Raw genomic sequence first — 24,210 nt, 5'->3', positions numbered from 1 at the left:
TGGTGCATCTCTTCAATTTGCTGAGCATACTTCTCAGATGTCGTGGTTTCACTGGGATTCAGATCAGACTGGCAGCAAACCACCACACAGTGACCATGACCTTTTTTTTTTTAAGATGGAGTCTCACACTGTCACCCAGGCTGGAGTGCAGTGGCGTGATCTTGGCTCACTGAAATCTCTGCCTCCTGGGTTCAAGCAATTCTCCTGCCTCAGCCTCCCAAGTAGCGGGGACTACAGGTGTGTGCCACCACGCCTAGCTAATATTTTTTTTGTATTTTTAGTAGAGATGGGGTTTCACCATCTTGGCCAGGATAGTCTCCATCTCCTGACCTCATGATCCTCCCACCTTGGCCTCCCAGAGTGCTGGGATTACAGGCGTGAGCCACCACTCCTGACCGACCATGACCTTTTTATTTGGTGCAAGTTTGGCTTGGGAAGTCTTTGGAGCTTCTTCCCGGTCCAACCACTGAGCTGGTCGTCACTGGTTGTCATATAAAATCCATCTTTCATTGCCTGCCACAATCCGATTGAGAAATGGTTCGTTGTTATTGCTTAGAATAAGAGAAGAGGACACTTTAAATTATGACTTTTTAAGTTTGCATTCAGCTCATGAGGCACTCACCTATCAAGCTTTTTTACCTTTCCAATTTGCTTCAAATGCCAAACAACCATAGAATGGTTGAAGTTGAGTTTTTTTGGCAGCTTCCCATGTAGTTGTAGCAGGATCAACTTCAATGACTGCTCTCAATTGATCGTTGTCAATTTCCAATGGCCAGGCAGTAGGCTTCTCATCTTCAAGGCTCCTGTTTCTTTTGCAAAACTTCTTGAACCACGACTGCACTGTGTGTTGATTAGCAGTTCCTGGGCCAAATGTGTTGTTGATGTGGCAGGTTGTCTTTGCTGCTTTACAACCCATTTTGAACTCAAATAAGAAAATTGCTCAAATTTGCTTTTTGTCTAACATCATTTCTGTAGTCTAAAATAAACATAAAATAAACAGCAAGTAATAAGCAAAAAACATAAAGTAAGAAATGTCCATTAAAATGATGTATAACATAACCACATTTATTTAATGTATTCCAATATCAAATGGCAAATTCCCACAAAGCAAAAACTGCAACTACTTTTGCACTCACATGTAATATCCTGAGGCATCTTAAATCCTTTAAAGAAGTAGGTTCCTGCACCACCGCACCCTAGCTTGGGTGACAGAGCGAGACTCTGTCTGAAGAAAGAAAAAAAAAAAAAGTCCTGGAAGGATCACACTGCAGTGTCAGGGGGTAATGTAAGGTTTGTGCCGTCTCTCTGGTTCAAACACCTCTGACAAAAGTGCTAAACTGAGCCACCACACCTGGCCTCAACAGCCTCTTGATTGGTCTCCCTGACTTCTGTTGTTCCTCACCCCTCACTCAATAACCCTAAAAAAAAAGAAGTAGGTTCCATATAATAATAACTATTTATATACCTAACATTTATTAAAAACTATGTATTAACTATTGTGCTAAATATATAAATTATCTCATTTAGTTATCATAACAATGAAATAGATAGAAAATCAAGACTAGAATATAGGCCTGTTTGACTTAAAGGCCACCTGGTAGACCATGAGGCTACATTGCCTCTGATGTTCAGTATTCACTGTTCCAAAATAATCACTTGACAAATGCGGGATAAAGTTTTATTTGTAATAACATTTAATATAACATATCTTGAAACTAAGAAACAATCCTAATGTATATAACAGTATCAGTTATGTATCATCTTTTAAAAGAATTTGGTATGCCTTAGTAAGGTACTGCTCACCAGGCAATTTTTGAATATTTATTCATTTATTTAAGACAGTCTCGCTCTGTCACCCAGGCTGGAGTGCAGTGGCACAATTTCCGCTCACTGCAGCCTTGACTTCCTGAGCTCAATGATCCTCCCACCTCAGCCTCCTGAGTAGCTTTGATTTCATGCTCACGCCACTATGGCTGGTTAATTTTTGCATTTTTTGTAAAGTCAGCGTCTCACCATGTTGCCCAGGCTGGTCTCAAAACTCCTGGGCTCAAGGGAGCTGGCCACCTCATCCTTCCAAAGTATTGGGTTGACAGGTGTGAGCCACCACACTCAGCTGAATTTTTATTTAGAATTTGCCAGTTATTTCTCTAATTTGACATAGGACTAAATATGAATCAATCTGGGACCAGTTCCTGTAAGGTCTAGATTACAAAGGAAACAAAACAAGACATAGAATTGTGAGGCTGCTGCCAAGTACTAAAGTTCATCAGTAAGGAAAAGAATAAAACATCAAATTAATAAACACAATGAGCTGGGTGCAGTGGCTCATGCCTGTAATCCCAGAACTTTGTTAGACTGAGGTGGGCAGATCACATGAGGTCAGGAGTTCAAGACCAGCCTGGCCAACAGACAAAACACTGCCTCTAATGAAAATACAAAACTTTGCTGGGGGCAGTGGTGCATGTCAGTAATCTCAGCTACCTGGGAGTCTGAGGCATCACTTGAACATGGGAGGCAGAGGTTGCAGTGAGCCAATGTTGTGCCACTGCACTCCAACCTGGGTGATAGAGTGAGACTCTGTGTCAAAACAAAACAAAAAAAGGTAGAAATAAATTAATAAGTATTATGTCAGAAATAACATTAGAAAATTTATGACCTGTTCTTAAAAGCTTTTGACTTTTTGGAAATACAAAATTTTGACTATTTCATATTGGTTTGTGGTCAAATTATTCAGTCTGTTAAATGTGAACGTATCACATATATGTATTATTTACTTCCCTAAACATATGATCATTTTTACGATGCATCAAATTAGTTTACAGCAATTGAAAATTTGTCAATACTACTAATGTAGTAAAGTTGACACATCATGATGTGTTACCCTGTCGTCTCACATTTTCAGACTTGTTTCTTTGAGTGCAGAATTTTAAGCACTGTGCAAAAACAAAATATGCCAATGATTATGCAGGTATTCCATATGATATATATAGTATTTATTTAAAAAGATGTATTAAAATTGGTTCATTGAAAATTATTTTCTCAAATTTCAAAGCCTGATATAATCATCAGTCTACATTTCTCAGATGTTTGTATCATTCAATTAATTTTTAGTATCTCTCTGACATGTGGATGAGCCTATAAAAATATAAAAGGTTATATTTCCTCTTCTATGTTTTAATAGCTTCTATTTATAGATGGTATTTATTTATACAGATACGTTTAATGAAATACATTTCTAGCTCAGAAACTTTTCCACTATTGTAATTAGCTCTATTATTTATAGAACTCTTTCATCTTATTAACTCAATTTCAGAATGCTTGATTAGAGTATATGGATTGTTTCTGGTGTCAAGTTACAGCTTTACAAATTATTAGTGAAGAAATTATTTTTAACACCTTATTGGGAACTTTAAATTGTAAATTATTGTCAACAATTATTCTTAGCATTCTAAAAGTTTTCTAGAAGTTTTTTAAACAAGGAATTGTATTCAGTGAAATTTCAAAAAGAAAATGTTTCAAAATTTTATAAAAATGTTTTGTGTATTGCAGCTATCAAAGCAGAAAAACATAATAAAAGACAAAAGGAAAGAAATGTCACCACACAGGTAAATATTTTGCTAAATCTTTATGTTTTTTAATAGAAAATTCAGGCTATATGCACTATTTTTATTCAGGATACTCAGAATTACTTAAAGTGGTAATTATTAACTATTGTCTGTTATTTTTTTAAATTCTTAATCAATATTATTCTTTCATTAATTCAACAAACTTAGTCAACTGCGAGAAGATAAGACTGTCATCAGGCCTGAGTCTTCTAAGTTGTGGACTGTCTGATGTCATAAATATCAGGTTGATGCAAAAGTAATCGAGGTTTTTGCCATTATTGTCAATGGCAAAAACCACGATTATTTTTGCAAAATATTAAGACACAAAGGGCAGAGACCAGCCTGGTTTATGAAGTCACAGATGCTTATTAAACTTTACCCACCTTATGATGTCTTTGCACATGTTGGAAGTAGGGGATTCAAATTTTCAATTTATTCTCAACCCAGCAATGATTTACTCCTATAAAGTAAGTCATTTCAAATAAAGCAGTGATTTTCCATTTCACACTGAGTGAAACCCAGTTACAATGGCTTGCTCATTGGGCTCCGTGGTGTGGCCCTAGTTTTTTTCTCTATCAGCTCCTGCTACTATCTCCCCGATATCATTCCAGACACACTGGACTCCATGCTATTCCTCAGAAACCCCAGGCAAGTTCCCCCCATTCCTGTGCTCTCTACTTGGAAAGTCTTTGCACCCAGATGTACATAGGGCTCCCTTCTTTCACCTTCATCTTTCAGAGGGTCCTTCCCTGAACCTTCTCTAAATTTACAATCACTCTCTCTAAAATTGCAAATCCTGTCAAACACCTTCTTCTATCCCCCTTCCCTGTGTATTTTTCCCATGTAATATACAGTATTTTATTATATTTGTTGTCACTTTCCCTCCATTAGAGTACAAACTCCATGAGAGCAGGGGTTTTTGTTTATGGTGTTCATTGCTGTTGTCCTCAGACACTACAGCAGTTTATTGAATTAATGTTTTATTATTAATAAATGTTTATTGAATTAATGAGTAAAGCTTAAATCCAAATGGAGGAAGTAAACTGTGAAAAATATTGATATAAATTTAAAACCCCTCTGTACATTGCAACCTTTTCTAAACTCCTCTGAATATAGCTCTTCTCATCACTATAACTACCACATCCCATAATTAGCAGTGGGATTATTATTAGCAGAAATAGATGTGAGCTTCACCTAAATCTCAGTTGTCTTCAGGCAAGTGGAGAATGAAGGAACATCCATTTCATCAGGTCATTTTGCTTTCTCTCATGGGTTCTTGGCATCTTGCCAGTCAGTGCCTGCTGACTAACACAGGAAATGTCTTTTGGAATTCTCTTACTGCTTGAGAACAAGGATGTCACTCAGACCCATAAGCATCTACCCAATGCCCAGCATTAGAAGATGAGGCCTCCAGAGTAAAGATGAGAATGGACCCTTCCAACCTTGTAAAGCCTAGGACAAAAGAAAACTAAGAACTATTCTAAGATATTTCAGAATATTGGAAAGTAAAACAAAACACAAAACAAAACAAAACACTACCTTTGTGTCAAAGATTAGGGGTAAATGTTCTAGGGTAGCCTGTTTGTAAATTGTGTATCTTACTCGATTCCATTGGCCCAAGCACAGATGGCAGAAATGAAAAGACCGAAGGCTGCAAATACCTCTACCGCAAGGTTTCCATAAATGCATGCTAAACTACAACCAGAATAGAGTATCCTCAGCTCACTGAACTTACCATAGTGTTTCATGATGCCTTGGCAATCAGCAGGATACTATTTGGCTGAAAGCACCCTCTCTCCATCTCTACCCCTAATGTAGGCTTGGCAAATTCTGGTTATCTTCCATAATAACTATCATTTACATTATAATTTAAAACACACACTCACCTCACCTAAGTAGAGCTGCTCTTTCCATAGTTTTTCTCTCTTTCTGGCTTTACAACTTCGCAACTTGCAAAAGAAAAATTTTTTTAAATCATCTACTTCTCCATTCCCTGACAAAAACTTTTTGAAAACACACACAGAGACATGAAAAAAAAATGTTTAAGGATAATTTGTATTGTGTTAAATATCTAATATTTTCAGGAGTTCTGTGTGCTATTTCCTTCCACATCAAAGAATGATCCTGATTACAGAGGTAATAAACCCACAGGTATTTAATGTACTATCGGGACGTAACTGAGGCCCCCTAAGGGAGCAACTCAAGTGTATGGCTGACAGACTACTATTGTAGGATTTTCTCCTTAGTTCAGCTAAAAACAGGGTCCTTGTCACATGACCATGAAAAATTAGGCTTGCAGACACTTTGAAGGGTGAGAAGGGCAGGGTTTATTGGGTGAAAAGGAAAAAAAGGGGGAAACAGGGACTTTCAGCAAAGTGAGAGAGTGTGCTTTTTGCCAGTGGGCTCACAAATTAAATCCAGGTTACCAACCCTGGAATAGGAGAGGCCAGGCTCCTCCTCCCTGCAAACAATAAGAACTTCCTGAGGCTCCACCCCATTCACCCAGTATGCAGCCCAGTTGGAGTTTCTCCAGGGACCCTTTTACACTTGACTGTCTCATTCCCCCATCTGCAGAGTACATCTAACAGCTATTAGAATAAGGATAAGGACTAAGACCAATCTTAACTGCTTCCTGCTGACAGGAGGCGCTGTCTGGGGAACAGCAGTTGGCGCTCCCTCAGAGGGTCCTTGGCAGAAAGGGCTATCCTCCAAGGCTTCAGTTGCATGGCTATTTGGAGTCTGATGGCCAGAAGGTGAGAAGAGACAAACCAGGTTATTAGAAAACATGTATCAAAATAAGAAAAAAAGGATGGGCAAGGACACAAAAAAATCCCAAGGCCTTTTACCAGTTTGCACAGGTAGAGGGGGGCCAAAAGCCTGACTGGTAAAAACAAAACAAATCAAAACAAAAATCTTTTACTCTTTTGCCAGCATATCAAGTTTCTGGATTCCCTTCCCCTGAGCTCAATCCTAAGCCAAACAGTCTCAGGTTTGGGAAATTAACCTCCTCTCCCAGTTTGGAGGATGCGTCTGACGGGAATGTCCTGTAGTACAGAGACACAATTACTTATCAGTTAAGAGAGGACAGAGGAGGAGAAAAAGAAGGCTTAAAAAAAAAAAAAGAAGTCCCGGGGTTCAGGATGCATTCAAAAGGGGTGCAGACTGAAAAGGAGTGGCTACCCATCTAGAAAGAGGGGAGCAGGCATCCCTGGTTCCCTTCTCTTTTTAGCATATACCTGGGGGAATGTGAGAGAGAGAAGAAAGAGCATCCTTTTTCCCTCTTCTGTCCTTGCATCCTCAAGTCCCAGTGACCTTGGCAAGTGCTACCCATAAGTGCCAAAGTAGCTTGCACCCATAAAGCAGGGAGGGCCTAGATAATAGGAATTAGCTGCTCTCACCTATGTCTCTATCCCACCTGCCATCAGTAGCCTTGGAGTTCCCTAGATCTCGTTTTTGCCATAGTTACTAACATGACCCTTATCCATGAAATGAGAGGCGTGGCTTAATTGGCAGGAATTAGCCCTGCTTACCTGCACTGTCTTTTAACCTCTGTTGTTGTCTGCCTCTGGATTCCTTAGATCCGGTTTTCTTTCCTAGGGCTTGAACTGAAGCTTGAAAGTGAGTTTAGGAGAAAAATGTGTCTTGGGAGGGGTGCATGGACTCCTTATCAGAAACCAAATGCTGAGGTGAAGCTGTGGAATTGAATCCTCCTCCAACAAGGGAGAGAAAAGGATGTCTGTGACATGCCCAGATAACTGGTGGCTATAGTTATGCTTGCTAAGATTTGAGTGCAAGGTGCTTGGCTTTGGTTAGCTCCCTTGGTCTTCCTTTCCCAAAAAGGAAACCTCTGCATGATGAGCATCCTGTTTATTACCATCACCTGGCAGGATTTGCAGGATTATTGCTCAGAACTAGAATATTGATTCCGATTTTTACATTACCTTTTGTTCAATCTGAGCTGCAGCTAGAGATTGCTGGTTGACAGGAATAATTAGGGTTAGTCTAAAAATATAAACAAAAACTTAAAAACAACTAATGAGTTTAAATTTAATGACAAATGTATACGTTTTAAAATATAATTTCTTTCTCTCCAGTCCTCATTTTTATTTAAAAAAATCATGATAGGACTGAGTTCTTTGCAAAATAGACTTTAGTTTTATCCTTAGCCTCATTATTTGCATAAAGTGTAGCAAGAATAACTATTTCTACATAAGCCTTTCAGATTTGATGGAACTCTGTTCCACAAGGAATCTCAGATAAGACCTTTTAAATCTGAACCCCACCATGGGTTTGTATCCTCAAATACCTGTGAGTTGTGTAATCCTCTCCTCTTAAGGTCCCAAGATAAACTTGGGGCTCCTGGGCCTGTTAGAAAGTGTCATTCTTTAGTGACCACAGGTCAGAAACCCTCTACAGGGACTGCATAGATGAGAGTATGAGGCTAGTTTTTTTTCTCAAAGGGGCTTTTATCAGCTCTGCAAGTCAAGCTTGGCTCCATAAAGGGAAGCGTATCCTTTCAGTCAAAGCCTTGACAAAACAACCAGTTTCTCCAATTGCATCCTGTTGCAAAAGATTCTTATTGCTCTGATGCAAATAACTATATTGCCATAAGTTAAAAATACTCATAGATCATTTTCAAATTCTAGATAAACTAGGCAGAAAGACAAAACATGCTCCAAATTTTGCTCACAGAAGTATACCTTACTCAATTATTAAAGGCCATAAATAGTTCAAAATAAGTTTTCTTGACCCTGAAAAACAAAACAAGGATTAGCAACAGCAAGCCTGTGGCTGAATCAGATGCACTGCAAGCAGCTTTTGTTGTGGGTCCCTGCCTCTGGATGAAAGGAACGCAGTGGTGCCTGGAAGCTTGGAGATACCAGAAACCACAGAGCCCCCTAGAGGGTGTCACAGACCTGGCTTGGGAGGCCCTAGGTCTGAGCTCCTGGAAAGGCTGCAGCTCTTCTTTTCTTCCCATTGCCTGAAGTGTGGGGGCATGTTTTAGCCCTGTTGGTGTTACAGCTCTTTCAGTCCCACCATTTAGCTGGTCCCAAGTTCTTGTCCTGCATCGAGGAAGAATGAGGTACACAGACAACTGGAGGGTTAGCAAGGCAAACAGGTACTTCACTGAGCGACAGTACAGCTTTCAGGAGGCCCAAAGTGGGTAGTGCCTTTCTGCAAGCAGGTGGTCCTCATAAGTGCACCTCTCAGTGGAGAGAAGACCCAGGGTGAGTAGTTCCTGTCCTCAGGCAGGTCATCCCATTGAGTCTGCAGCCATCAGCAGAGAGGAGACCTGGAATGGGTAGCTCTTAACTGCAGGTAGATCATCCTACCATCTCTGCAGCCCTCAGCGGAGAGGAGGTATGGAGTAGGCATCTCCTATGTGCAAGCAGGTTGTCTTGATGTCTGCCGAGTTTGGCTGAGTCCGAGAGTTTTTATGGGTGCAGAAGAGATAAACTGCATGCTAATTGGTCCATGGGTGGGCCTGGAAAAAGCACCGTAAGTTCTTACTCCTAGCCTCAGACTCCACCTGGAACTGAGAGCCTGATCCCCAGGCTTTCTGGCTTGAAGGTGGGGTTTCACTGGGGACCTGTCCCTTTCCACCCAGGAGCCTGTCTGCCATCTGCATATCATCCATGGTGCCCAGGATGTTCATGTGGAGTGGCACCTGCAGGCCTTCATTGAGCCACCCTCAGCACCCCCTCAGCCTCCCTCCCATGCTCGGTGCCCAAAGTCCAGAGGGGACTGAGGCAGCAGGGGGCTAGCATGTCAGCACCAACCCAAGTGCACACAAAGCAGCTGGATTGTAACAGTGCCCAAGCTTGGCCTCAACTTTACTCCAAAATCAGAGCAGGTACCAGGCACTGGAAAGGCCAGGCAGTGGGAACAAGCACTTCTGAGCCTGTAGGGATGGGAGTGTTTCTCAGCCCCGGGAGCACAGGGATGCCTGGGTCTGCAGCCACAGCTGGGTGGCTACAGCTGCCCCCAGGAAGGTGGGGCTCCACCTGGCCAACTCAGAATGGGGTGTGGCTCCCTCCTGTTCCCAGCTTCCACTGGCTCCATGGAACAAATAGCTCTGAGCGTGCCTCCTCTGCTGTAGCTGGCATTTCTGCAGTGGCTGCTCTAGGCAGGCCACCACCACCATCATTTCCATTTGTTAGTGTCTTCTTTAATTTCTTTCAGCAAGTTTTATAGTTTTGTTTTTGTTTTTTTGAGATGGAGTCTGGAATTACAAACGTTAGCTATCACACCCAGCCTATAGTTTTTTTTAATACAAGTCTTTTGTCATCTTGACTAAGTTTCTTTATAAGTACTTTATTCTTTTTTATGCTATTTTAAATTGAATTTTTTTTAATTTTTTTATTTTCTTCTTTGTAGTACATAGAAACAATTATTTTGTATTGATTTTGTATTCTGCAACTTTTAAAAAAACTTTGTTTATATCTAGCAGTTTTTTTGTGTGTAGAATCTCTAGAGATTTCTGCATATGAGATTATATCTTCTGTGAACAGATAATTTTACTTCTTCCGTTCCAATCTGGATAACTTTTATTTATTTTATAACTTTTCCCTAGTTAAATTTATTTCCTAATTGCTCTAGCTAGGGCTTTCAGTACTATGTTGAATGAAAGCAGTATCAGTGGGTATTCTTGCTTTGCACCTGATCTCAAAGGAAAAGCTTTCAGTCTTTAACAATTGAGTATGATATTAACTTTAACCCTTCATATATGGTCTTTATTTATCACATTAAGGTAATTTTCTTCTATTCGTTGTTGAATGCTTTTTATCACAAAAGTATGTCAAATTTTGTCAAATTCTTTTTCTCCATCAGTTGAGATAATCATGTGTTTATGTAGTCCTTTATATTGTTAATGTGACATATTACATAATTTCATGTGTGGAACCATCCTTGCATATCAGAAAAAAATCCCACTTGGCCATGATATGTAATTTTTTTTTTTGAGACAGAGTCTCGCTTTGTCGCCAGGAGCCAGGCTGGAGTGCAGTGGTGCGATCTCTGCTCACTGCAACCCCCACCTCCCGGGTTCAAGCAATTCTCCTGCCTCAGCCTCCCGAGTAGCTAGAACTACAGGCATGTGCCACCACGCTCAGCTAATTTTTGTATTTTAGTAGAGACGGGTTTTACTCTGTTGGCCAGGATGGTCTCGTTCTCTTGACCTCATGATCTGCCCGCCTTGGCCTCCCAAAGTGCTGGGATTACAGGTGTGAGCCACCGCACCCAGCCCAGTATGTAATTTTTTAATATGCTGCTGAATTCAATTTGCTAGTACTTTGAAGATTTTTGCATCAGTGTTTATCAGAGACATTGGTCTGTATTTTTCTTTCCTGGTAGTGTCCTTGTCTAGCTTTGGTATTGGGGTAATGCTGACCTAATAGAATAAGTTTGAAAGTATTCCCTCCCCTGCAATTTTTTGGAACAGTGTGAGGCAGAATTCAAAGTCTTAAAAAACTTCTAGAAATGTAAATATATATATATATATATATATGTAAATAGTGTAATAATATAAAATAATGTCAAATGTTAAAGAGATCGAGAAAGGGAGGGAGAAACATACACACACACGCCCCTCATGTGTTATAGAATACCCTAGTAGAGATTGAGGAAATACATTGTGTTCATTAACATGTATGCAGCAAAACATAAGAATATCATCCTAAAGGGGATAAAGAACAGAAATAACCTAACATAAGGTCAGGTCAAGTTTTCACAGCAACTGATTTTGAGCACCAAACTAATGAAAAAGCTTTCAGTGTTCAGAATTTTTTTGGATTTGGGAATTGCAGATAACATTGCAAGTGCTGTGAAATCACATCCTCATATAGATCTTTCATTTAGTTACTTCCCTTGCACTCCATTTCATTTGAAATGTAGTTTTCCAACTACTCAATTCCTGGGTAGCTGAACATGGCTGGGAATAAACAGAATCAGGCAACCAGTCTCATTTTAATTTTATGGCCACAGCCCAAGAAGGCCTTCAGTGTTTCCTAGCAAACTTGAACATCTCCCTAGTCAAATGTACTATTCTACATCTCTAGGATCACTGTTTCATACCTTCTCCCTTCTCAAAATTCCAACACATCTCAACTGATGACATTTCTGGGTTTTGTTTGTTCTCTAGTTTCAGAAAACCATTCTCCTAATGCATTTAGCAAAATGCTTTGAATTGCTCACACTGAAAAAAAGGAAACAGATTGAAGAGCAATTCTATATCCACCCATTAACAACTCTATCAACCTACCAGCAGCTGTAACCTGCACTGCCTCAACCTCAGACACAAACTTCTTCAGGCACCTATTTACTGGGATGTGTGAAATGGATCTGAGACTTGACATGTTGACTACTGAACTCTTGATTTTTCTCAACTCCAAACCAGTTCCTTTCCTGATGTCTTCTATGCCAGTTAATGGCTCCTTCGTCCACCAGATGCTTAGAATAAAAATCATAAGCTCACCCTCTGCTTCTTTCTCTCATACCCAACATACCAGTTATCTTGGTCATTAAAATATCCAGAATCCAGTCCCTTTTAACTACTCCACTACCAGCCACCAGCTCACCCATCTGGACTCTGTGGTAGCCAATTCCCTGATCTCCTGCATTTTTGTTCTATCGCAGCCTATTCACCTCACAGTATGTATTCCATTAACTTAAGACAAAATCCAAACTCTTCATCACATCCCACGGGCCTTACATGACCTGGTGTTTGCTCTTTCTCTGAGCTCTAACCATTCTCCTCATTATTCACCTTATTCCAGCTACATTGTCCTCTATGCTGTCTCTGGAGTTCCCAAGTTTATCTACCTCAGGGCCTTTGTACTGATAGTAACAGAAGCCAGACAAATTCCTAGGCAGACAGGGACAGGTCCCCAGTGAAACCTGACCTTCAAGCCAAAGAGAGTTTAAAGCCTGAAAACCAAGCTGCTGATTCTTGACGGAGTTCACCACCAAGTGTATGTCTGACAGACCACTATTGCGGATTCTCAAATACACAATAAAATAACAAGCAATAGCCTTCCCAAGAGAGAGAAATATTTTTACTGATAATTTGCTGAAGTAACTGAATGAGTTACTTCTTCTCTACAAGGAATAGTTATTCTTCTAACTTAGGGATGGTTATTGCATCTAACATATTTGCTTTGTTTTAAAAAATCTTAGATGTGTTAGGAAAATGTATCCTGAGATTGTCTCATATTCTTAATTGAAAAGCCTAGGAAAAAATAAAAAACATCAAGTCCATTAACAAAAACAGTTTTGCTTCAATGTAAATATCTCATAAATAAAATCTTATTTTGAGAGAGGAAAAACTATTAAGAGTTGATTTTAACATTTAAAATTGCCAGCCCCTATTTTTTTCAAACATACATGCATTTATTTAAGACCTAGAAAACAAATAATCTGACATATTTTAAATTCCTGATGGAAAACCATAATTAAAACATTTGCTTCTATGTGAGTCTTTGCTATACGTATATATATATCTTCACTGTGTTATGGCTGATGTTAAATTTTTGCATTATTTAATGCTGAGCTTCAATTTCACTCTCCTGTGCTGACAACCTTCTTCCACTATTACCTAGGGCAGGGGTTCTTAAACTTTGGCATGCTTCAGAATCACCTGGAGGACTTGTTAAAACACAGATTGCTGGACTTCACTCCCAGAGTTTCTGATTCTTAAGACTTCAGGTGGAGCAGATAATTTGTTCGTCTAACAGACTTCAGGGACCATACTTTCAGAACCAATGACCTAGGAACGTCTTGCTTTCTTACAGAAAAACTCATTTACTTTGTTTTTCACTTCTTCTTGGCTTTCATCATAACCTGGCTTTTCTCTTATGATGTCTGGGGCATTAGTGTTCATACTCTTTGGAAATATAGATTCCATATACCATAAACATAGTATATGGAATCTGCATCTATATGTAGTGGGAAAAGTAGAAATTAATTTCTCCCTTTCATCAAATCAATGGCAGCAGCCTGTGTTCTCTGCCACATTATAGCTTGATAGCACCTTGTTCATTTACCTAGACAAGGCTCACTGGTGAGGAGGTGACCAGCTAGTCTTGGTTTGCCACTCCTTTTGTCCTCACTGATGCCTTGTATAAGCTCTTACTTTTCATTTGCTCTTTTTCCCAAGATCTTTTTCAGCAGAATTTAAAGTATTACACAGTGCCAAAGAACAGTGACTCTTTAGGGGGATATGAACCAGGAAAGAAAAAGCGACATAGATCGTTAAGGAAAACAAGAAATGCCTTTGTTGAGCCCTAGGAAAAGTAAATCACTGGTGGGCAAAGAATTCTCACCTTCCACTTCTTTTACTTCCCACGTGTCATTTTCAAGGGATGATGCTGACGTCCTATTCCGTATCAAACATGACTCGCTCTTACTCTATTCTTGGACAAATACATTTAATGTTTCATATATAGGCACACAATTTGAAGACATTACCACATATACAGGTTTGTGTATTAGGGGGTTGGGGGAGACTGTGATTCCCTCCAAAAATCTCCCCTATCCCCAGTCTTCTCCATCCTTATAACTGGAATCTCCATATACTCAGCGTGTCTTGCCCAAAAACAAGAAATTATCTTTGACCTTGTCTTTTCTCTTACCCCTATATTCAGTCCGTCTCCATTTCTATTTGCATCACTTCTGTAACCAGGCCACTTATCACTTGAAAGCCAAAAACTCAGGAAAAGAGCTTAGATGAAATGAAAGTTAGCTTTATTCAAGAAGCCAGAAATCTGGGAAGGTAGTGAATTAGCATCCAAAGATCACCCTTATAAACAGTTCCTCTAGATCAGGAGTTTTTAAGGGAAAAGAGGGGAAGTGATGATTGAAACATTCTTGTGAAATGTGTGGAGTCTCAGGCAGGCAGTTAATCATTGCTTTGTAGGTCACAATGCCTGTGACCTTCTGCAGGTGTCATCAAACTGTTCTTACAAGGCCGGTCAGCTCATTCCCAGCGATGTTGGTCTGTGTCTTTTCTTTTATCTCTGTTGAAGGTGCTGTTTTTAGTGAATAATCTCCAGACTCAAGCAAACTAATAATTATATTCAAGCAAGCAAGCTAGCTTTTCTCTAACATGGAGTCAGTACTGTTACACTTCTAAAACATACCCTAAGTCTGCCCATATAATTTAACTCCATTGCTTAACTCACCTGAGTCACATCATCCTTCACTTAGTTAACCGCAATAGTCTCCAAACTGTTTTTCCTGCTCCCACTCTTTGTTTGTTTGTTTGTTTGTTTGTTTTTCATTTTTTGAGATGAAGTCTTGCTCTGTCACCCAGGCTGGAATGCAGTGGTACAATCTCGACTCACTGCAACCTCTGCTCACTGCAACCTCTGCCTCCCATGTTCAAGCAATTTCCCTGCCTCAGCCTCCTGAATAGCTGGGATTACAGGCCACCACACCTGGCTAATTATGCCATGGCTGGCTCATTTTTTTTTTTTTTTTTTTTGAGACAGAGTCTTGCTCTATCACCCAGGCTGGAGTGCAGTGGCTCTATCTCAGCTCACTGCAACCTCTGCCTCTCAAGTTCAAGCAATTCTCCTGCCTCAGCCTCCTCAGCATCTGGGACTACAGGTGCATGCCACCACACCCAGCTAATTTTTGTATTTTTAGTAGAGACAGGGTTTCACCATGTTGGCCAGGCTGGTCTTGAACTCCTGACCTCGTGATGCACCTGCCTCGGCCTCCCAAAGTACTGGGATTACAGGTGTGCACCAATATACCCAGCTAATTTTTGTATTTTTTAGTAGAGATGGGGTTTTGCCATGTTGGCTAGGCTGGTCTTGAACTCCTGACCTCAGGTGATTCACACACTTGACCTCCCAAAGTGCTGGGATTACAGGCACGAGCCACCACGTCCAGCCCCTGCTCCCACTCTTAATGCTGTATAATCTGTTCCTCACATGCCAGCCAGAATGGTCTTCTAAAACATCAATCAGAGCTTGTCACCTAGGACCACAATATCTTCCTCTTGTCCTTCAAATAAAATGCCACCTCCTTACCATGTCCCTGTATGATATCACCCCCTACTTCTCTCTGTGTCTTTCTCTTTGATAATTCTCCCCTTGGTTCACCCTCTTTCAGCTGTTTGGGTCTTATTTCCATTCCTGGAACATACAAATTTGTTCCCACTTTAGGAATTAGTACTTGCTGTTCTTTCTGCCTGGAATGCTCTGCCTCCATATCTTCTCAGTACTACTTGTTTGTCATTAAATTCTTGGCTTCAAAGTCACCTCTTCTGTAAAATTTTTCTTGGGTACCCAATCAAAATTATGCATCATCCCCTCTTCACCCCATATTTCACTTTTTACATTTTCTTGCTTTATTCTCTTCATAGCATGTATTGATATCTGATACTAATTGGTTCATTTATTTGTTTACTGGTTATTGTATTTCTTAAAGACAAATGGGAGCTCCATGCTGTCAGAAAATGTTTCTGTCTTATCTGTCACTCTATCTTCAGTTCCTAGTGAATCTCTAATACAAATGTATTGAATGAATGAAACGGTGCTTTTTATATAACTCTTAAAGAATAGGGATGTTGGCTGGGCATGGTGGCTCATGCCTGTAATCCCAGCACTTTGGGAACCTGAAGTGAGATCACCCGAGGCCAGGAGTTTGAGACCAGCCTAGCAAACATGGTGAAACCCTGTCTGTACTAAAAATACAAAAAATTAGCCAGATGTGGTGGCAGGTACCTGTAATCCCAGCTACTCGGGAGGCTGAGGCAGGAGGATTACTTGAGCCAGGCAGGCAGAGTCTGCAGTTAGACAAGATGGCGCCACTACTCAGCTTGGGCAACAAGAGCAAAACTCCATCTCAAAAAAGAAATAGGCTGGGAGCAGTGGCTCATGCCTGTAATCCCATTATTCTGGGAGGCCGAGGTGGGTGGATCACAACGTCAGGAGATTGAGATCATCCTGACCAACATGGCGAAATCCCGTCTCTACTAAAAATAAAAAAATTGGCTGGGAGTGGTGGGCAACTGTAGTCCCAGCTATTTGGGAGGCTGAGGCAGGAGAATCACTTGAACCTGGGAGGTGCAGGTTGCAGTGAGCCGAGATCTTGCCACTGCATTCCAGCCTGGTGACGGAGTGAGACTCCACCTCAAAAAATAAATAAATAAATAATAGGCCGGGCACAGTGGCTCAAGCCTGTAATCCCAGCACTTTGGGAGGCCGAGACGGGTGGATCACGAGGTCAAGAGATCGAAACCATCCTGGTCAACATGGTGAAACCCCGTCTCTACTAAAAAAATACAAAAAAAATTAGCTGGGCATGGTGGCGCATGCCTGTAATCCCAGCTACTGAGGAGGCTAAGGCAGGAGAATTGCCTGAACCCAGGAGGCGGAGGTTGCAGTGAGCCGAGATCGCGAATTGCACTCCAGCCTGGGTAACAAGAGCAAAACTCCGTCTCAAAAAAAAAGAAGAAGAAGAAGAAGGGCATTTCATTTACTTGATTAGTTTAGGCCTATTGCCTCTCAAAAAAACTATTTGAGGAGGCTATTAAAATAGTCCCATTAGCATCAGTCACGTTGCTGCTATTGAAATTCTATTAAAGAATAAGTATGGAATTTGGGGGCTAAAATATTTATCATCATATACAGCCCAGGCAGCCACAGGGGCTAGGAGACGCTAAAATTGCTGTTCAGTGCCTTGGTTTTTTTTTTGAGATGGAGTTTTGCTGTTGTTACCCAGGCTGGAGTGCAATGGCACATTCTCGGCTCACCGCAACCTCCGCCTCCTGGATTCAAGCGATTCTCCTGCCTCAGCCTCCCGAGTAGCTGGGACTACAGGCACGCATCACCATGCCCAGCTAATTTTTGTATTTTTAGTAGAGACCGGGTTTCACCTTGTTGACCAGGATGGTCTCGATCTCTTAACTTCGTGATCCACCCGCCTCGGCCTCCCAAAGTGCTGGGATTATGGGCGTGAGCCACCGCGCCCAGCCTCTTCAGTGCCTTTGAATGAAATTATTCCAGAAAATGTATAACATTTAAGTATTTTCTACTAGTAAAACATTTTTAAGATATTCTGCTTAAGAGATTAAAAACACTATATGTCAATAAAACGAATGATATTTACTGATTTCTGAGGCTCAGAACACCTTTGTTTACTGACAAACAGAGCAAACTAAATAGCCAGAGGACCCAGATTCTAGTAGTTTAGAACCTGAAACAGAAAAACAGAAAAATGTATTTAGACAGAAAACATATATAGTTAATATAATAATAGCAGTTAATATTTATTTACTGCTTGCAGCATCCAAGGCCCTTCACAAGTATTAACTCATTTGATCCTCAAAAAAACCCAATGAGATAGGCAATTTATTACCCCTATTTTACAGGGGGTAAACTGAGTCACAGAGAGGTTAATTTGCTTACAGTTAGACACAGCTAATAAGTGGTAAACAGAAAATATGATGCGAGGAATGTCAATTAAAGTTTTACAATCTATAACAATTATTTTGAGATATGAGCAATTGGGATGGATGATTGTGAAAAAGATATCTGTTTATATGCTAAATGTACTCAAGGTTTCCTGTGTTTAAAAAGTTAAATTCTGTGTTGTTTTCAGAATAAAACTAATTTTCATCCAAACAAAACAGTGTAAAAACCCTTAAGTCAAATGTCTAGCCTTAGCAGACTGACAGAGTCTTTTAAATCAGAAGTTATTAAAAAACGTTTTCTGGGCCAGGTGCAAAGGTATATGCCTGCAATCCCAGCACTTTGGAAGGCTGATGCAGGCAGATCACAAGGTCAGGCTCCTACCCTGTGTAAGGCCTGATTTCCCCGTGGTTCCACCCACTTCCCTCAGTGCACATGTCAGGCTCCAGACCCTCATCTGATATAAACATTTGTGGGGAGGGTTGGAAATTCTCCGACAACCCCTTTATATCTCCCCAGGCATTTGGCTGTCTTATTACTGCTAACCAAGAAGCAAAGAAACTACAAGTTCAGTGAACGTGCCATCACTGTGGGTCACAATGATACTGACAGGTCTTGGGGAGAAAGATTCTCAGTTGGGCCTTGAAGCAGGTGTAATATTGGAGATAACAGAAAAGAAGAGACAATGAAAACGGTTTAAGTAAAAACAAGAAAGTAGGAAAGAACCTATTCTATCTGTGGAACAGTGAGTAGAAGAGTTTGGCTGTCACCAATGTTTGCGTAGGTGAGGTAGTAGTAAGAAACGAGTTCACTGTGACATTTTTAGGTCAGATGCTGAGGAATCTTAGATTTTGTGCCAAGTGGTTTGATTTTATCCTGCTGTTCTTGAGAACTGAAGGCTTGAGTTGGGCAGTGCTATGTTCAAAGGCATGCTTGAGAAAAACATATCCAGCATGAATCTGTAACCACTCAGTGGGTTCATCTTGCCTTCTGCCCAGATAAAGCCAATATATCAACACAGGGGAATTGCAATTGAAAAATGATTTAATTCACATAGAACCGGCTAAATGGGAAACCAGAGTTTTATTATTACTCACATCAACCTCCTTGAAAATTCCAAGGCTAGGGTTTCTTAATAATACTTTGGTGGGCAGGAGGTTAGGGAATGGGTACTGCTGATTGGTTAGGGATGCAATCATCTGGGTGTGGAAGACAGTCTCTGTGCACGGAATCCACTTCTGGATGGGCACCACAGAGGAGTCATTGGTCTAGGTGGGCCTCAAAAGACATCTCAAAAGGTCAATCTTATGTTATACAACAGTGATGTTATTTACAGAAGCCATTGGGGAAGTTGCAAATCTTGTGACCTCTAGAATAGTGGCTGGTAATCATTGAACTATGCCTTTGTCTTAGCAGAATTCAGGTCCCTGTCATCCTCCTAACCTGGTGGTCTTTTATTAGTTTTACAAAGGTGGTTTAGTTTTGGGGAAAGGCTATTATCATTTTAAACTATAAACTATCATTTAAACTATAAAGTAAACTATTATTTAAACTATAAACTAAATTTCTCCCAAAGTTAGCTTGGCCCACACCCCAGAAAGACCAAAGCAGTTTGGAGGTTACAGGTAAGATGGAGTTGGGTTAGGTCAGCTCTCTTTCACTGTCATAATTTTGGCAAAGGCTATTTCAAGTCTCCAAGATACAGGGAAGTGAAGAGGCAAAAGGGCAAGTGAAGATTTAAAAGACTATCAAAACACAGCTTCTTTCTCTGATGAAGAGCTATAGCTAGTCTATGGAGATGGGCCCAGGAGAGTTTACAATATGCTTTTATTGCATTTGCTGTTTAAAAATTAAAATTCACACAATAAACCCCTCAACAGAAAATCTCGTCAGCAGTGTTTCCGGAATATCTCCAGAAACCAACCACAAGCACTATCACCATTTCCCCCTCTACTGTCTTCTTTCTTCACTGTCAACATCAACTCTCAAGTGGGTTATTTCAATTGGCCTCTTTTCCCCACTCCTTCTCTAAGATATTATATTCTCCACACATGAGCCAGAATGATGCTTCTGAAATTTAAGTTAGTCAATATCGCTTCTCTGCTTGGGACGCTCCACAGGGCTCCTGTTCACACAGATCACAACTCCCAATCCTGAGCCTGACCTCAGCACTGCCTCTGTGCCTCGTTATTCCCCCCTCTCCCCACCTCACTCACTGTGCTCCAGTTACCCTGTCTTCCTTGCACACCGGTGTGCTCCTGCTTCAGTGCCTTTGCATTTGCCATTTCCTCTGCCAGAACTCCCTTCCTAAGGTTATTCGCATGGCTAACTCCCTCCCTTCCCACAGGACTGTACTCAGATGTAATCAGAGAACTTCTCCCTAACTATCCTGTGTCAAATAACACCAACTTTTATCACTTCCCCTCCCCTTTCCCTTTTTAAAAACAACCTCCTTTTATCAATTATTATCTTCCCTGGCAGAAACTCAGCTGCAAGAGGTCAGATACTTGGTTGGTTGGTTGGTTGGTTGGTTGGTTGGTTGGTTGGTTGGTTGGTTTATGGCTGTATCCCTAGTTCTGAGAGCAGGGTCTGAGAGTAATGCTCCATAAATGCTTGTTATTAAAGTATTTAATCTCTGTATGCCTTGGAGAGTCAGAGAAACCCTCCCTGTCTTCCAAGGCCCTCTAATACTTGGTCTCACTGTCTGTGTTCTGCTGTTGTTCTAGGTGAGGGAGAAACCCAAAGTTAAGAAACACTGACCCCTGTAAAAGAAGGCAGTAGACACATCAGACAATCACAGGCATTTGCCAAATTTGTCCTGCCTCCCAGCTTAGGTGCTAGTTATTGTTGAATTGAAAAGTTAAATACCATTGTTTAAATGGCAATAACATATAATAATCCCACTATACCAGAGAATGAAGGATGCTCATCAAAGTCCATATTCTCTTCTTCCAGATATGTCAATAGATTATGCTTCTCAGCCCCCTTGCAGTTAGGTGGGGCTAATAGAAAGTGGCTGAAAGTGGGAAATGCAAATCAAAACCATAATGCCATACCACCTTACTCCTGCAAGAATGGCCATAATAAAAAGATTAAAAAATAATAGATGTTGGCATGGATGCAGTGAAAAGGGAAAACTTCTACACTGCTGTGGGGATGTAAACTGAAACAACCACTATGGAAAATAGTGTGAAGATTCCCTAAAACACTAAAAGTAAAACTACCATTTGATCCAGCAATCCCACTACTGGGTGTCTACCCAGAGGAAAAGAAGTCGTTATACAAAAAAGGTACTTGCACATACATGTTTATAGCAGCACAGTTCACAACTGCAAAAATATGGAGGCTGGGTGTGGTGGCTCACGCCTGTCATCCCAACATTTTGGAAGGCCGAGGCAGGTGAATCACTTGTGGTCTGGAGTTAGAGACCAGCCTGGCCAACATGGTGAAATCCTGTCTTTACTAAAAATACAAAAATTAGCCTGCAGTGGTGGCAGGCACCAGTAATCCCAGCTACTTGGGAGGCTGAGGCAAGAGAATCGCATGAACCCAGGAGGTGGAGGTTGCAGTGAGTTGAGATCATGCCACTGCACTCCAGTCTGGGCAACAAGAGTGAAACTCCTTCTCAAAAAAGAAAAAAAAATGCCCATCAATCAATGAGTGGATAAAGAAACTGTAGTATATATATACGATGGAATACAACTCAGCCATGAAAAGGAATGAACTAAAGGCATTCACAGCAACTTGGATGGGATTGGAGAATATTATTCTAAGTGAAGTAACTTAACTCAGGAATGGAAAACCAAACATTGGATGTTCTTACTCATAAGTGAGAGCTAAGCTATGAGGATGCAAAGGCATAAGAATGATAGGATAGACTTTGGGACTCAGGGGAAAAGGGTGGGAAGAGGGTGAGGGATAAAAGGCTACAAGTTGGGTTCAGTGTACACTGCTTGGGTGATAGATGCACCAAAATCTCACAAATCACCACAAAAGAACTTACTCATGTAAACAAATACCACCTGTTCCCCCCAAAACCTATGGAAATTAATAAAAAAAAAAAAAAACTTATGCTTACTAAGTTATTATGTACTTGCTAAACATCCAATAAATTTTCATTCAAATTAAAAAAAAAAAAGGAAGTGGCTGAAAGCACTATGTTCCCTTTCCAGGTCTGGCCTATTAAAGAAAGCAAAGCAAACCAAATGACACAAAACAGCAAAACAAAAGAGAAACTTTTTTTCCGCATAGTCTTCCAACCCCTTTCCCTTTTTGTCTGCTAGATATTGATGCTCCGGGAGTCACTGGAATCCACATGTTGAAGCTGGTACAGTATCTATTTAATATCTGCTTGGGTCCCTGAATGACAGCATGGAGCATATTACTTTATTTGGCCATAGAAAGAATTGAAGTGTTGATACATGTTACAACACAGGTCAACCTTGAAAACAAATACTAAATGAAAGAAGCCAGTCACAAAAAAAATCACATACTATATGATTTTAGTCATATGAATGTCCACAATAGAGAAATCTATAGAGATAAAACATAGATTAGAGGTTGTATAGGGGTGGGGTAGGGAGGATAGGAGTACAGGGAGGGTTATAGCTAAAGGATTTGTGGGGTTTTTTCTTAAGGTGATAAAAGTGTTCTAAAATTGTGGTAATGGTTGCACGTCTGTGAATATTCTAAAAAACCATTGAATTATACACTGTAAATGGGTTAATTTATAATACGTGAGTTAGATCTAATTAAAGTATTTTTATTTTTATTTTTTATTTTTTGAGAGTCACTCTGTCACCAAGCTGGAGTACAGTGGCATGATTTGGCTCCCTGTAACCTCCACCTCCCTGCCACCTCCCCGATTCAAGTGATTCCCCTGCCTCACCTCCCAAGTAGTTAGGATTACAGGCACATGCCACCATGCCTGGCTAATTTTTTTGTATTTTTAGTAAAGATGTGGTTTCTCCATGTTGGTCAGGCTGGTCTTGAACTCCTGACTTCAGGCCAACCAGACACCTCAACCTCATAAAATGCTGGGATTACAGGCATGAGCCACCATGCCTGGCCTAAAGCTCTTTTTAAAAAGTTCTTTACATGGCTTCATGTCTCTGCTTGCTCTGGCCCCTGGATCACTGCTCTCATGTCTTTGCTACAACCTCAAAGGATTTAAGCATGCCAGGAGGTCATCCTGAAAAGAAAGAGTTTAAACTGTATTAAAAAAAAAAAAAAACAAAAGAAAAGACGCAAACAAAAAATCTTGGCTATTCTTAGAAGTAATAATTGACAATGGAAAAAATTTAATCTTCCAATATAATTTACGCTGAAAAATATGTAGGTAAATCATGAATCTGTACTTTCATAAAGCTTTAATTTCTTCCTTAATTATTGCATTGTATTCTACTACTCAGAAATAACCCCCTAAACCTATTACCCTACTTTCAAAAGATTGATTATAATTAAATAACTTCTGAAAAGGACTTATGGGAAATATTGTTTTAATATCTTGGGAAATATTGTTATTTTAAAGCCAGTCACAAGATTTTCCATACTTTCCACCCATTATAAATTGGTTGTAATGTGTAAGGCATATCAATGTCTTCATTTTTTGTAGCTAACACAATTGGCATTACCATGACAACTTACCAGTGGAAGGGTAAATTGGTGAAATTCTCCTGCTATTTTATTTATAACATTTAGCTTTTAATGCTTGGCTTTGCAGTTCAGATGATAATATAATAGGTTTAAAAGGCTTTATTCATAAAACATATGGATCTAAAGTGAAGTAAGCCATCTGTCATTTTGATTTGAAAAAAGCAAGAATTAGAGTAATTGCATTAAGCTTGTATTTTTGCCATGAATATATGAATTTTTCACTTTCTTGTTTTTTCGTTTGAAAAAACTCACATGTGAACAAAATGAACAACAGTCTTTTTCTTTGTAGGTATCAGGGAACAAAATCAAACAATATTTATCACACATATTGGAACAAAGAACATCAAGTAATATAATCAATAAAAGAGAAAATCTCTTAGAAAAAAAGAAGAATCAACATAAAATAACAATAAAAGAAATTCAAAATAAAGATATCTTGAAGAGAAATAAGAATCATTGTAAGTAGAATATCTTCTCACATGTAAATTTAAAATGACTACATGCAATCTAAAATCAAATTTTAGAGCTGCTTT

At 40.0% G+C, this 24,210-nt stretch overlaps 1 protein-coding gene across 26 annotated transcripts in view; it reads left to right on the top strand.

Moving 5' to 3' along the window:
* The window catches only part of SEL1L2 (SEL1L2 adaptor subunit of SYVN1 ubiquitin ligase), a 149,088-nt gene that overhangs the window by 43,203 nt on the left and 81,675 nt on the right, over window positions 1-24,210 (top strand). For 15 of the 26 annotated variants that reach the window (XM_035302850.3, XM_078371381.1, XM_035302842.3 and 12 more), the window contains 2 exons: window positions 3,550-3,605; window positions 23,967-24,135. The exons of 1 other annotated variant lie outside the window; for it this stretch is intronic. In XM_035302850.3, coding sequence (XP_035158741.1) covers window positions 3,550-3,605; window positions 23,967-24,135 — 225 coding nt within the window. Of the gene's footprint in view, window positions 1-3,549; window positions 3,606-22,305; window positions 22,350-23,966; window positions 24,136-24,210 lie in introns of all 26 variants that reach the window. 10 more of the 26 variants (XM_035302844.3, XM_054256893.2, XM_078371380.1 and 7 more) reach the window with 3 other exon arrangements.

The sequence above is a fragment of the Callithrix jacchus genome, chromosome 5 (genome assembly GCF_049354715.1).
Source record: "Callithrix jacchus isolate 240 chromosome 5, calJac240_pri, whole genome shotgun sequence".
Lineage (NCBI taxonomy): Eukaryota > Metazoa > Chordata > Mammalia > Primates > Cebidae > Callithrix > Callithrix jacchus.
The sequence above is the reverse complement of the archived record's forward strand: the minus strand, read 5'-3'. Positions and strand labels throughout refer to the sequence as shown.